The following is a 15,436-nucleotide window of genomic DNA, read 5'->3' as shown; positions in this document are numbered from 1 at the left end:
AGCTGTGCGATTCATTCTGGGCAGGTGAACGCCAACTGTTCGCTGCCCCCTCACGCACACCGACACGGGCTCACTAAAAATGGCTAGAACCGATGTTAAGATAAGAGCTCCTACGTTCATCCTCCATTTCTTAAAATCAGCAGAGAAATATTCAAACCAAAACAAGAGAGAATATGGGCATGAGCATGTTCAAGTGAAAAGGGAAAACTCGGTACATGTTCTCAAAGGAGGAGCCTTGACTAACTTCTTGAGGGACACAGCAGTAAGCATTCATCTTTCTTTTTTTTAATTATTTAACAAAAATCAAATCACTGACATCATATTTGGCAGGCACCTGCAGAGCACACCTGCAGTAGCTGGAGGCTTTGGGCTCCTCTTGAATCTCTTAAAACGCGACCCTCTGGCTCAGTCTTCATGAGGCTGGCGTTAAATCACTACTTTTGATGTGGGCACTCAAAACAGTTTCGTGCTCTCATCCCCTTTAATTTATCACACTTGACGCTTGCCCTTCTGAAGGCAAAAACTACAAACCTGCACTTAGGATTGAGAAATAACATCAATAGCACCAAGATTCAGACCGGCCAGATTTTAACACCACATCACTTATCCTGGATTTGACTGAGGGTGAACGAGGGTCGGTAAATAGTAAAGCTAAATGAAGTAAAAAATTAATTAAAAAAAAACACCAAATATTTCACCAATTCCAGTCTAAGTATTTAATGAAAGCATGCTTTGTTCAATGGAATAATGACAACCACAATTTATTTTTAAGGAACCAAAAACTGAAATGATAGTCAACATGTACAGCTCCACTCCAGACCACTCCAAATTCAGATATCAATGTTAAGTGGTCTCTTAATTTTTTTCCAGAACTGTAGATATTGTAAACATATTTATACATATTTTAAGTTAAACAATGATAAAAATACAATAAAAAAAATAAAAAAAACATTTAATGTATACAGAAACTGCAGATGAATACAGAACACAGATGAATAGCCCAGTACAGCGATACATCTTTAGAAGAAACAGAACAGATTGCCCGAAGTGTTTTAAAGAGTATATACATGATCCTGGAGATTTCCTTTAGTTTAAAATCCATTTATAAAAATGTACCTTGGCTGCTCTGCTCCTTTCACAGATTCCTCAAGGGGAATGGAGTGCCTGACAATGACTCATTGACTTACTGGTTTTGGGTTAGTTTAAGGGGGGGTCTGGAAATTTTAAAGATCCCCCGACACATTTCACTGCGTCGCAGGGGGAGGAGGAGGTCAGATCCTATATATTGTTCGAACATTATATTTATATATATATATATATATATATATATATATATATATATATATATATATATATATATAAACAGCTACATTGTGCAAGGAGGATGTAATTAAATTAGTATGATCTTCCTTTACATTACCCAGTCTTTCATTCTATATTCAATTAGGTCTCCTACCATGCACCTTCTGCTGAATTTTCCTGTCTCGCTTAAAACCGGGGCAAAACTAGACTGGAGGTCCATCACACATCTGGGAACATTCATACAGTTTGTACTGGAAAAAGATGTGGCTGCTCAGTCTAGAGCCAAACTTCAAGATATTTGTAAAGCTTTATAAGGTGGAGGGAGATGGAGATTGTTTTATAAAATGTCATCCAGTTCCCTGCATTGGACATACAAACATTTATTATTTCAGTCCATCGCATTTCCAAGTTTAGGGTAATGATTACACCATCACAATATCAGGGACTGATCCAGGAACCATTTCAAAGTCTTTCTAGAAACATCCTTTACATCTGCATCTCTTGTATTACATTGTGCATTCAATTTCAATGCATTGAACTTGTGACTGGCATACAAGGGTTAGCATTGTTAAACAAAGATCTGCACTAACCCAGAGGTTCTGTATGTCACACATACAATGTGCATCCTAACCACTCTGTACACTTACATAGACGTTGCTTCTTCAGGAATAAAGAAATGCAAGAGCTTTATTAAAAATAGATTAATAATAATCACAATCTCTGCTCTGTCCTTAATGGCACAGGACAGTTAAAGGAAAGCAGTGTAGCCAAGACCATTTTAGAGAAGGATGTTTATAAAGGAATTCATAATTTATGAAATCGGCCTTCCTCATGTGATCTCACACAAGAACCTCAGAATAATGTTTCAGTTTAACCAAAACAATTCTTGTCTGGGGGGGAAACATGACAAATACCTACTGGTGTCCCGAGTGGGCCGGAAGCCAGGCCTAACACATGACATCAGAGTCAGCTCCCTCTTAAGTCAATGCCAAACTCTTTAATCCAAACCCTATCAACCACAAGATCTTAGGAAAAGCCCAAAAATAGGCATCTGCTAACCGAAGAAGGAAAAAATAAAAAAGTTAGTTACATACTCAATTTGAGAAAAAGAAGAAAGATGAAAGTTCAGTATCAACTACTTTGTTTATTCTTGGTGCAGTGTAAAAAGAGTTCAGAGCTGTAGTCCACCGATAACTGTGAAGAATGGAAAAAGAGGACAGTTGGTATTGTGCAGAGGAAGCAGAGACCCCACTCTGCTTGCCTCAAAGCTGTGCTGTGGGGAGGGTCAGCCTGAAGTTGGACCCAGAGCGTGGCGGGGGTCCCTAGCGCCGGCGGAAGGCCCGGGAGATTCTCCAGGCGTTGGGCTCCTCGTAGCGGTTGTACAGGGGCTCCAGCCGCTGCTGCTTCTTCTGCTTGCTGAGCTTGGTGGGATCGGACACTTTGAAGAATGCCGGGGCAAACTCCACCAGCCAGCGGGGGTCGATGGTGGTCACTTCCCGCATGTATTCCTTGGTGGTCAGGACAAGCTCGTGGTACACCACCCTGCACGGGGCAGAGAGAGAGAGAGGGCGATGGCACCAACACTCACAGATACTCAGTTCAATGGATTTACGTAGGCACCAGAAATTAAAATATTCCAATGTAAATTAATTTGAGTTTGACCCTGCCACCCCAAAAAAAAAAAGTGTGTTCAAGATACTATTTTGTAGCATCAGTCCAGTGTGTGACCTTTCAAGTCGTGGTTTGGGGCTGTAAGCATCTGATGAACTCATGACCTTTAATTGACCCATCTACCTCCCCTCACACCCTCCATCCCAAGTAAGCTCCAGCCGGTAACTCACCACTCAGGCTGCCTGTTGAAGAGTGCGCTGGAGGGATGGATGTAGACCACCTGCTGGTCGATGAGGGTCCTGTAGCCCTCCTGGGGATCCTTCTTGGCAGCGTTCCTGAAGAAGCCACTGCAGATCGCCTTCTGCACACGCACAGTCGCCTTCCCGCAGGACACCACGTCCAGCTTATGCCTGGACAAGAGAATATCAAAACATGAAAAAAGAATGCTAATTCTCCCCCCACGCAAAAATAAATAAAAAATACTGGCCCTTTTTATACAAATTAGTTATGTTAATTTAGCTACTTGATTTCTAGCTAGTCTTCTCACACTGGTGTAGTGCACCACCCTGTCTCTTTTGTAAACTATGCAGTACTCACCCCCCCCCCCATGGGAAAATCCTGCCTCACCTGTCCATGATCCCCAGCATCTGTTTGCGAATGTCTTGTGCCCGGCGCAGGGAGCGGGCCTGGATGAAGTTCTCATAGCACCAGGGATTGGAAAACTTGTTGTTCTTCCAGGAATTGTACACAGCCAGCAGGGTCAGGTGGTCTCCCTCAGGTTGGTGGAACTTCGCCTTCTTCTGGTCAGCTAGAGCCTGTTTATCCTAAGACACAGAAGAACAAAAACAAATAAATAAAAACACATGCAGCGGTTAATCTATTGTATTCCGTTGGCCCTTCCTTCCTAACACTGTGTTGCCACTGTGACAGTGAAGTAGGCATTGCACCTCAACAGTGGATTCCATCTGGCCCATCTTGCATCAAGAGGGATCTCATCACAATTGCAATTTCCCTAAGGTTTCCTTGTTAAACCAAAATTGGGGCGGAAAAAATCAAGCAACCTCTTCCCCACACACTCTAAATAACCCCCATATACACATGCATATTACTTCCATATTTATATGCTCCACGTTTTCTTCATTTGATGTGAAGGTCTAAAAAAAACTCTGGATCTGGCTAAACACAGACAGGTATCTATTTCATGACCAGCTCAGAGCTGGTTGGCCAGCCTTACCTTTGGCCTGTAGAATACGTTTTGCACGGACAGCATGGAAACAATGGTCAGCATTTCTTCACTGCAGCCCAGATGGACAGACATAATGAGCATTTTGCACAGCATGGGCTCCAGGGGAAACTCCGCCATCTGATCAGAGAGATAGAGGGAGGGTGAGTGAGCGGACAGGTGACATTCAGCCGTGTCCCATTAGCATCCAGAGGTGGCCGCGTCTTACCCTGCGGCCCAATCGGGTGAGCAGCCCCTCATCGTCCAGAGCCCCCAGGGTGTAGAGCTGCTCCATGGCAGTGATCAGAGTCTCCATCGGGGGGGCATCCATGAAGTCGAAAGACAGCAAGTCATTGATCCCCATCGCCTGGGATGAGCACAGAGGAGGAAGAAGTGGAAGAGGAGTTAGGAGGAGAACTGATCCTTACCCTTTTAGACTGTCCATGCACAGAAAATGCAGATTACTGACCTACCGCTGCCTGTGCAGGGAATGGATATGCATGAAAATGTATGAAAAAGTAAAAATTGATATGAATGAAGAGAGACTGCCTTTCGTAAGTAGAGAGTTAAGCAGAGAGCTTTTCCTTCAGCCAGAAGTAAACTAGCAGCCATTTCAGAAAGTATTATGAAAGAAAAATAAACAAGGATGAAAAAAAGGCAAGACGTCATGTGCTATTCATGGCTGTGAATTGCAAGGCACTCTTCTGAGAAGCCAGGTTTGTGTTGAGCAGGGTCCAGCATATATGGTTTCTGAGAAGTGTGACCGAGAGCAGTTTGGGACTGGAGTGCATCAGCGGCATGGCTGCCAATTGCAACTAGGCCTCTACCCCAGAGAACACACAGTGCGGCCAAATCCCAACTGGCTGGCTGACGATGCAGCACCTGGACTGAATTGATCTCTTCCAGTTACCGGACTAAGAGCAGCTGTACCTTAAGCGACAGCACCGTGCTGGCCAAGTTGGTCCTCTGTATCTCGGGCACGTTTGTGGTCAACATCTCGTCTCTGTAGGCACGCTCTGTGTACAGCCTGTAGCATTTCCCTGGGCCAGTCCTGCCAGCTCGACCTGCCCGCTGCTTGGCCTGGGCCTGAGGAAGACGAATAAAACCGAGGGGATTGGATTCTCCTATGAGCTGCTGCACCAAAACCCATAAAATACAGCTGTCCTACAGAGAGAGACCACAGGATCTAGACTTTCTTCACTTACCTGTGAAATGGGTGTCACCACCAGCTGATCAATCCCTGTCTTGGAGTTGTACACTTTCTGTTTCACGAAGCCTGGGTCCACCACATAGTAAATCCCATCAATAGTCAGAGAAGTCTCAGCAATGTTAGTGGCAATTACCACCTGGGAAGAACACAGAGGGACATATGGTCAGATCATTACAAAAGCCGCTGGAGTCCTCTACCGGGCCCCCCCCTCCCCATATGTTGTGCCATGCTGAGGAATGCCCTACCTTTCTACTGCCAGGAGGAGCGGGGTCAAAAATCCTGGTCTGCATCTCACTGGGTAGAGCAGAGTACACAGGGAGGATGATCAGTTCGGGGACATCTGGCCCCAAGGACTTCATCCTCTCATACAGAATCTCGCAGGCTGTGTCGATTTCCTCCTGCCCTGTCAAGAAGACCAGGATATCCCCTGTGAAGAAACAACGGGGTAAAGGAGTCAGATTCTCAGATGTACCCTCTCTCTGCAAAACTATTCCCAGCTTTGCACGTCTCAAGAACACACTCCACCCATCTCCTTACAACAAACGTAATCGTTCCATAAAACCATTTGAAAGGAGAACCTCCAACACAGAGATACCAAAGCCCTGTGGCATGAGGGGGACCAAGAGGTTCCACTCCCTGTAATTGTGGCCATACCTGGGGGCTCGGTCAGATGGATCTGCATGACAGTGATGAGGCTGGCGTCCAGGTAATCCGTCTCCGGCTCCTTGGTGTAGAGGACCTCCACGGGGTAGGTCCTACCGGGGATGGTGAAAATGGGCGCCTCGTAGAAATACTGTGAGAACTTCACGGCGTCCAGGGTGGCGGACGTCACAATCAGCTTCATGTCTGTGCGCTTCTGGACAGTCTGGAAAGGGGAGGCAGAGCCGGCATGAAAACGTGACAACGGTGGAGACCTGGGGAAGGTCATCACAGCACAGAACACATTCACTAGTGCAGGAGTGAGGGGAGGTAGCCCTGCCGGGGGTTTTCACACTGGACTGCCTACCTTCTTGAGCAGCCCGAAGAGGACATCAGTGTGAATGGTCCTCTCATGGGCCTCGTCCAGCATGATGATGGCATACTGTCCCAGGTCTGGATCGATCAGACACTCCCTCAGCAGCATACCGTCTGTCATATACTTAATGACAGTCTCGGGGCTGGTGCAGTCCTCAAATCGAATAGTGTAGCCAACCTAAGGACACAAAAGGAGTTAATTTAAGAACAATAAATACAACTGCTGTTGCCAAGGTACATTTGAACAGTTTCAGAAAGCATGAGCAGCAGAAGTGTAAGTCTGTGCAGTCACTGATAGACTAGAGTAAATACTTCTGAAAGCCATAAATCAAGTCACTAGTGACTTTAGGATTGCATCAGTACAGACTGCAATTTTCTACTTATTTCTGCTGGACCCTCTGGGAATTAAAGTAGTAGTCATCAAAATGTCTGCCTGCTGGTTTCTGTATAAATAAATGCACTGTGCCAAGACTCTGCCGAGCAGACCGGACGGATTAGCACTCACCTCCTGTCCCAAACAACACCCGTACTCCTCAGAGACTCTCTTGGCGACGGACATTGCAGCCACACGACGAGGCTGTGTGCAGCCGATCTTGCCTCGCGTCGTGTAGCCGGCCTCGGCCAGGTACTGAGTGATCTGTGTGGTCTTCCCTGAGCCCGTCTCCCCGATGACGATCAGGATCTGGTTGTCATGAACAGCCTGCAAAAGGGAGAAGCAAAGTCAGGATTCTCCCCGGGCTCATTTCACACTGAACATAACTGCCAAGTTGCGTTTTATTCATGTCCTAACAATACATAGGATACAAATAAGCACAAGTAAGTACATCTTCCATTTCTTGTCTAGATGAACCAGATGAACCATCCTGTAAGAATTTGACACACCTGAATCAGCTGCTCCTTCAGCTTGTATATGGGAAGACTCTCTCTCTGCTCAAGGATGGACATCTGCGTCTTCTTGCCGTAAGAGGCTTTGTTCCCCCCAAACGCATGCTTCTTCCACTCTGGGATGTCATTGGGCATCATACCGATACCGCGCATGTTGGCTGCGATCTGCCTGCCGTCAACTGCCAGGACAGGAGTGATGTTTGTGGAAATGAAGAGTAAGGATACTGGAGACAGAATTCACAGAGGCCACAGCCGTGCTCTTGCGGATAATGCACCCGCCTTCTGCACCACTTTATAAAACCATTACTTTTCTACCCCCTCTGGGCCAGTCATTCAGGGGTCACACAGAAAGAACAAAAAAGATGTAAAGACAGTTGGGAGTTTAATCCTCCGATACTCAATGCAAGGCTTTAATATGATGACACAATTAGCTTGTGATGTCTAGCTTACCGTCAGGCAGGGGATCCACCCAGTGCTTATTGAGCCCCATTGGAATAGAGTCCATTTCGGCCTCTCGCTGGGCCTGCTTCACCTCCCTCCGCTCCTTGGCCAGGGCGCTCTGCATCATGGCCGCTTGGGACAGCGAGCCATCTGGGTTCTGCAGCAACAAGGCAACGGATCATTCAGAGGGACAGCCACAGTCTACCCTTCCTCTGCATCTGAATTTAACCTCAGCTCGGTCAGGGTTTCTCATTTCCGAGGTTCCGTTTTTCTTCATCAGGAATTTTGTTACTTACACATCACGATATTCCCTCAATATGGATATGGGAATTAATTACACTAACACGTAAATTATATTAAGAAGCCTGAAGTTGAACAGTGATAGTGCATTCAAGTGGAAAAAGGAGAGTTCACTGGGGACTGTAACCTTAATGTTAATACTTTGTTATTGGGACTACATGGCCCCTGCTGGGTGTATCGATGACATACCTTGACGATTTTGACTGGGCTCATGTCCATACTCTGCTTGGTGTGTCCCCTCAGGAACGGGGGCTCCTCCTCCACAAGCTCGATCTCCAGGTCCTCGTCTGCATTCAGTACAAATTGCAGATTAACCAAACATTGACTCACACACTCATATCTAGTCTGCAGCAGTACTATAGTACAACCAACGTGTGAACTGACAGGGGACATTTGCATTCTGCAGTTACCAAATGTACTTTGATATAAAACTGATTCAAGTACATTTGACTCAAACTTGACACGTGCATAAAGGCTGCATCCAAAGCATACTTGTGATTTTATTTTGCAGACACAAATTATATATATTTGCTAATATCAAATAAATACATATAAAGCTTGTTTACCTTCTTCATCATCTACTTTGGGAAGAATACCCGTCTCTTCATCAAAGTCTGGGAACTCCTCTTTCGAAAGTACGTTGGCTGCAACCATCTGGCATTGAAACATGAGAGGACGAATGTCACAAATTTTGCATTTCCTACAGTCACTATCTAGTGAATAAACGGAGGTCACAGTAGATGACACAAACTGTGTGATTTATCAAAACACAATAAGAACATAGAAATTTGAAGCTTTGGTCAAATCTAAACTAAATGCATCTTTATTATCCCAGTACAAACCCAAATCCTAACCCTAACAAAACTTTAATGAGGAATCTAAACCTAACCATAACCTCTATCCAAGTTAAATATTTAACCGATAATATTCTAAAACAAATCACCACATTAAAAGACTAAGTTTGCTCAGAGCCAGCTGTATTTCTAATTAAAATTCACCATGTTCTTCACCACAACTTGTTAAAGTCTACCAGTGCAATATTCCTTCCCACACACCAGTCATTTACTGTGCTTTTCTGCCTCCTGGTGGAGAACAACTATACAAACTTAGAATCTGCTGATTTACAAAAGTGGACAGCTCAGTGCTTTGCAGAGGCTTACACTACAGATGGAGGTGCCAATCATCATTACTACAAAAGCCATGCAGAAATAAACATCCCTGAACTAGACCCCTGAGGAGCACTTCAGAGATCAGAAACGACACACCCACCTGCTTGATCTCCCACTTCTCAGGGTCAGAGATCTTGGTGAGCCTCTTCCTCTCCAGGGTGTCATCCTCCACCTCCGGGGCGTTGACAAGGTTGAGGTTGGTGGGCCGGTCCGGGTTCCTCATGGTGGTCTCCTCACTGCCCTCGCCACCCACATTCCTCCGCCTGTTGGGGTTGAGATCCTCCCCGGTCTCTTGGTCCACATCCTACAAGAACACCAGATGGACCATCACAATGCTGCTGTGCCATCTACTACATCAGAAACTCAGCTTTTTGTCCTTTTTTGGTTGTGAAAAGTTCAAAAGCAAACTTACCTTCATACTGAGACTGGTTTTAGATCCAGTAAAGGACAACACCTTGACTTTGACCCTCTGACCTTTGCTGACAACATCTGCCACATTGGCCACTCGCCCTTCTCTCCTGAGCTCAGAGATGTGAACTAATCCTTCCCACCGTTTCCTGTAGAGACAGTTATATATTATATGCATTAATATTGATTTCCTTTATGCAATCAATGGTGCACCTGTTCAGTTATCAGGGCTACACACCTGTGGTTCCATATGTAAATTAAACCCTTCTACTTTCAATTTAAACTCAGACAGACTGGGATATGAAGACCACTATTTTACGACAAGAAAAATAATTTTTGATTTTCTTGCTCATAGCTCACTTGTTTACTCTGAAATAGACTAGACTAAATTTCACAGCACATTTCTCAGCCAACAGAACTGTGAAAGAAACAAGGTGCAGCTCAAACACTGAGACAAGATCGAACACATGTGGTGCAAAGTAATAAATCCATCCTTACAGTAACCATCCAGATATCCTGGCAGGATTATGGAATGATTTCCAAAATCATAAATGTCATGTGACGTTTGGCTGGAGGAACAACCAGCATCTAGGGAACCCCTGGAACAATGACCCTTTATAATTCTGAAAAGCTTAAATCCACCCCTGACATACCTCAGCCCCTCGAGCTGCACAAAGCAGCCAAACTGCATGATGCTGGTGACTTTGCCGTTGTAGATGTCCCCAACGGAGGGCTCCTCTGGTGGGGGGCGGTCGACGTGTTTGTCCTTCCAGCGGTCAGCGCCCCTGTCCTTCTCCCTGCACTCGCGGCTGGGGCTCCGGCTGAAGGATCGGCGGCGCGAGCGGCCCTTCCCTTGCTCCCGGGAACGAGACCTGGAGCGGGAGCGGTGCCGTCTTCTCTTGTCCCTGTCCCGATCTCGACTCCTGCTCCGCCGCCTCCTCTTGCTGCCATCGTCCGAACTGAGGCAGAAGAGCGAAAAACATCACATCGAATTAACTCTAATTCAAAACCAATTACCACTGCAGGCGAGGAAACGCTGTCACAAGTTAGACTATGAAGAAAAGATCTGAATGAAAATCTATCCGTGATAGACAATCTGCTTTACCTTTTCAATTCCTGACACAAAGATGGTGGAATTCACAGAGCAGTATGATGATGTTATGGTAAACTACACCGAGACAGAACAAACAGCACTGTTGACCTTGGCTGGGTAAAAATGTACTGCGTTGTGTGCTGTAGCTGTAGAGATAAAGGACCTCTCACAAAGCAAATGATAACCATCTCCTGTGTTTTAGATATAATTTGGAGGCATCATCTTGTGATTTCAGTGATCATCAGTGATTTTGTAATGCATCAGAGGAAGCCTCTCCCAACAGGATGTCCACAAGTGTCTTTAGTGAGAGTCCTTACCGGTGCTTGCTGCTCTTGGCGCTGTCCCCACTGACACTGGGCATGAACGCCTCCAGCTCCTTCATGGCGTCAGCTGCAACTTTCACATCGTCCTCATCCAGAATGTTCTGCTACAGAGACATTCAAGTGGACAACGGTCAGTTTAACCATTTACGGACTTGCTTGATTTCTGTAACACAGTGAACTGTTAGTTGCATATATTAAGAAGACAAAACTGTAACATTTATTGTTTGTGCTCACTTATAGTGGCAAACCTTATTAGTTTTATTTACAAAGAAACTACATGTAACAAAACCACAAAAAGATGTAATCAGTTTCCATTATAAAAGCATCTTTGATAAGGCTCAATTTCTATATTTCACAAACCATTTCTGTGGAGTTAAACAATTTTACCTTCTTATTTTTTTCCCCTCCATCTGTTTGTGGTCAACTCTAGTCACTGGTATTTTTTTATAATAAAGTGGCCAACAAAATCCTGATTTTGACAGATTTGTCTTTTAAACTCACTTTAATAACAGGATTGTCCGGCCGACAAAGAGCAGGAAACATTTCCTTGAGCTTCTCCTTCTCAGACTTCTGTTTGACAGGAGGCTCAAAACCTAGAAAACAATGTTTTGAAAGCATTAATACACAGTTGCACGTGGCAATATAATTATGAATGAAAAAAAACCTGAAAGAGCTTTGATCACTCTGGTGGAAGGTCTGTAATAGAATAGTCCATTAAATCATTAAAAATAAACTTTTAATCATTCTGTGGGTGACCAGATTGATTTGACCGGGTTCGTGGACATTGCATAGAAGGCTTTCAGTGCACAGTGTAGAAAACAATGACTGTGTTCCTCAAATCTGCTTCAGACCTCAGCGTTCATAGCTAATCCTTTTCAGTTTGGTAAGGCATTCAGAACTGAAGACAATTAACCTACCTTTGCTTGTAGAGGGCTTTGATGGAGGCCTCATTGTTTGAATCAGTCTTAACAAATTACCGATTAAGGAATCCTTAAAAGGAAAAAAAAAAGAAAATTATGAGTCAAACAACACTATAATTGTATGTAAATTCCACCTCCACTGTCATTTCACATTTGGGATTTATTTTTCATCTTTGTAAGCTAGGCCTTTACTGTCCTTGGTCATACTGTGTCTAATAGATGTCCTATACAATATTGATTGAACGATCACATTAACCTGTCAGTCTGTAAAATGTCATATATAGTGAGGGAAAAAGTATTTGATCCCCTGCTGATTTTGTACATTTGCCCACTGACAAAGAAATGATCAGTCTATCATTTTAATGGTAGGTTTATTTTAACAGTGAGAGACAGAATAACAACAACAAAAATCCAGAAAAATGCATCTCAAAAAAGTTATAAAATGATTTGCATATTAATGAGGGAAATAAGTATTTGACCCCTTCGACTTAGTACTTGGTGGCAAAACCCTTGTTGGCAATCACAGAGGTCAGACGTTTCTTGTAGTTGGCCACCAGGTTTGCACACATCTCAGGAGGGATTTTGTCCCACTCCTCTTTGCAGATCCTCTCCAAGTCTTCAAGGTTTCAAGGCTGACGTTTGGCAACTCGAACCTTCAGCTCCCTCCACAGATTTTCTATGGGATTAAGGTCTGGAGACTGGCTAGGCCACTCCAGGACCTTAATGTGCTTCTTCTTGAGCCACTCCTTTATTGCCTTGGCTGTGTGTTTTGGGTCATTGTCATGCTGGAATACCCATCCACAACCCACTTTCAATGCCCTGGCTGAGGGAAGGAGGTTCTCACCCAAGATTTGACGGTAAATGGCCCCGTCCATCGTCCCTTTGATGCGGTGCAGTTGTCCTGTCCCCTTAGCAGAAAAACACCCCCAAAGCATAAAGTTTCCACCTCCATGTTTGACGGTGGGGATGGTGTTCTTGGGGTCATTCCTCCTCCTCCAAACACGGTGAGGTGAGTTGATGCCAAAGAGCTCGATTTTGGTCTCATCTGACCACAACACTTTCACCCAGTTCTCCTCTGAATCATTCAGATGTTCATTGGCAAACTTCAGATGGGCCTGTACATGTGCTTTCTTGAGCAGGGGGACCTTGCGGGCGCTGCAGGATTTCAGTCCTTCACGGCGTAGTGTGTTACCAATTGTTTTCTTGGTGACTATGGTCCCAGCTGCCTTAAGATCATTGACAAGATCCTCCCGTGTAGTTCTGGGCTGATTCCTCACCGTTCTCATGATCATTGAAACTCCACGAGGTGAGATCTTGCATGGAGCCCCAGACCGAGGGAGACTGACAGTTATTTTGTGTTTCTTCCATTTGTGAATAATCGCACCAACTGTTGTCACCTTCTCACCAAGCTGATCAAATACTTTTTTCCCCTCACTGTAGTTAGAAACTGTCCTGCCTACTGGGCCTTGAACACACAATCATTACACTTTTAGAGCAGCCAACGTGTGCCAGTACACTCACCACACACCAGTTACTCACTGGGGAGGTGGGCAGGGTGATTCATTATATTTTTATAAATACATAACTGGAGGAAGACTTACTGTAAATTCAGCTCCATTTTTTGCCAATACTGCCTTGAAGCCATCGAAAGTAGGATTCTTCTCCGCAAGACTGATCACAAATTCAGCTTTGACAATGAAAATAAGAAATTAAATTACTACAACATATATTGAACTACAATAAACAGTCTCTGAAGCTTTTTCCCTACCAATGCCTGCAAATTGGGCAACTGAGACCCTACAGACGCAATAAAATGCAGACCGGAAGGACTGAACAAGTTTCTTCGCCTTTTGTGTAACACAATGGACACTGAACATGGCCATGGGTGCAAACTGCTACTGCTTAGACATAAACTATTACTGATGCTAACATGCAAACTACGATACAAAGTAGTACATATTCAATAATATACAAACACCGCTGTCTTACAATCTAGTTGAGATTGGTATTGGTAGTGTTGTTAAGTGAACTACGTTTGATATTAACACCTGCATATAACTCAGATGAACGTCACAGGTTTTACCTAAATCTTTATCGCTGATTCCCAGATGATTGTCGAGCTCCGTGCAGACTTTGGAAACCAAAGAGAGATATTCGAGCTTCTTCAGCTCGTCGTCTCCAACGTCGACCATTTTCTCTGATTATCCGAAGTGTCTTCACCAATTTTACAACCAAGGCAGTTGCTCGTATTTTGTCACTCACAGACACAAGATTCACGATTTCCGATCGTAATTATGAAGAGCAGGCTCGATAGCGAATATGAACCAATGTTCAAAACAGATATCCTATCCCCTACATGTCAATCTTCAGTTTAAAGACTATTGACAACATCCGCCATCTTGGAAAAACGTAACCCTTGACCTCTGGGTAAAGCGCATGGTGTGGCGGGTACTTATTTAAAATATATTTGTATATCACCATGTTTGTATTAAAAACTGATATAAACTTTTCGGTGGTTGTAACATTTCTATATATTATAAATAAAATAAATTAAAGCATATGTGTATACTCATCGAGTTGATGAAGACAATTTCCGACTTTCGGACCGGAAGCTGTCATCGTGTGTCTGAAAACACGCTCCAGATCTGTGTTTCTAAAGCTTCGAAAATGCGTTACATTTTAACCCCGATGTCCAGCCATGTGTTATATTTAACGGCACATATTGTTACTTATTCTTGTCTATTGCCTATGTCTTTTAATTAATCATTTCATGTTTAGTTTCTTAAAGCTTCTCACTTTGGTTGTGAGTCTATATGATTCGCACTGGTTTGCGGAACAGTCTGCAGAACAAGTCTCAGAAATACCAACAGGGGGCGCTTTTATCACACGTATCTCCTATAGAACTGAAGCACAGTGTGTCATTATTACATACAAGTATTCGGTCTGTGTCTTTCTTGAGCCGCAAGAAGCAAAGTAATATAATTACTGTTTTATCATATTTATTCATAGAAAACAAAGTTTTTACATAATAATAATAATTATATTATTTAGTAGTCATCTTCATTCTTAATTGAAATGTAAAGCGGCAATGTCTGCATTGTTAATATTTTTCTTGCTTTGCATGTGAGGGAAGTAGAGGTGAAATAAATTACTCTTCCTGAAGCTCACCAGAGGACAGGCCATACTGAAAACAAATCTCAAAAAGCACAATAATGTATCTGAAGATACGTTGCCTGCATGTGACAATATATTCTTTAACATGTGTTTTTTGTTTTGTTTTAAAGGTAGAATATGTTGGTTACTATCACTATCAGTGGCATTGTGAAGGATTTTTTTTTATAAATGGGGTACATAGCTCTTTGGAAAGCAGAGAGTCAGATCTTTCAGCTCTATTCCTTTATCAAACGCATGATTCACCACACAGTGCGCTGTGCGGGGAATATAATGCATGATCTCCAAGAAAATAAAGACCATGCAAAAGAATGTATATTCTCACATCCAGGTGTATACATCAATCTGCTCCACAGCTATAAACCCT

The 15,436-nt window shown here is 43.7% G+C and overlaps 1 protein-coding gene across 1 annotated transcript; it reads right to left on the bottom strand.

Moving 5' to 3' along the window:
- Positions 1-745: 745 nt before the first annotated feature.
- On the bottom strand, positions 746-14,312 carry dhx8 (DEAH (Asp-Glu-Ala-His) box polypeptide 8). The gene is made up of 23 exons (XM_066698662.1): positions 13,982-14,312; positions 13,500-13,585; positions 11,896-11,968; positions 11,480-11,571; positions 10,973-11,082; positions 10,216-10,521; positions 9,567-9,711; positions 9,255-9,458; positions 8,552-8,639; positions 8,175-8,272; positions 7,695-7,842; positions 7,242-7,423; positions 6,865-7,059; positions 6,352-6,537; positions 6,000-6,210; positions 5,591-5,772; positions 5,341-5,481; positions 5,066-5,221; positions 4,365-4,502; positions 4,148-4,276; positions 3,541-3,737; positions 3,144-3,323; positions 746-2,844 (listed from the first exon to the last, which is right to left on the bottom strand). The coding sequence occupies exons 1-23, from the start codon at positions 14,088-14,090 to the stop codon at positions 2,625-2,627; spliced, it is 3,576 nt and encodes a 1,191-aa protein (XP_066554759.1). The 5' UTR covers positions 14,091-14,312; the 3' UTR covers positions 746-2,624.
- Positions 14,313-15,436: the final 1,124 nt, after the last annotated feature.

This window comes from Amia ocellicauda, chromosome 3 (assembly GCF_036373705.1).
Source record: "Amia ocellicauda isolate fAmiCal2 chromosome 3, fAmiCal2.hap1, whole genome shotgun sequence".
Classification (NCBI taxonomy): domain Eukaryota; kingdom Metazoa; phylum Chordata; class Actinopteri; order Amiiformes; family Amiidae; genus Amia; species Amia ocellicauda.
The sequence above is the reverse complement of the archived record's forward strand: the minus strand, read 5'-3'. Positions and strand labels throughout refer to the sequence as shown.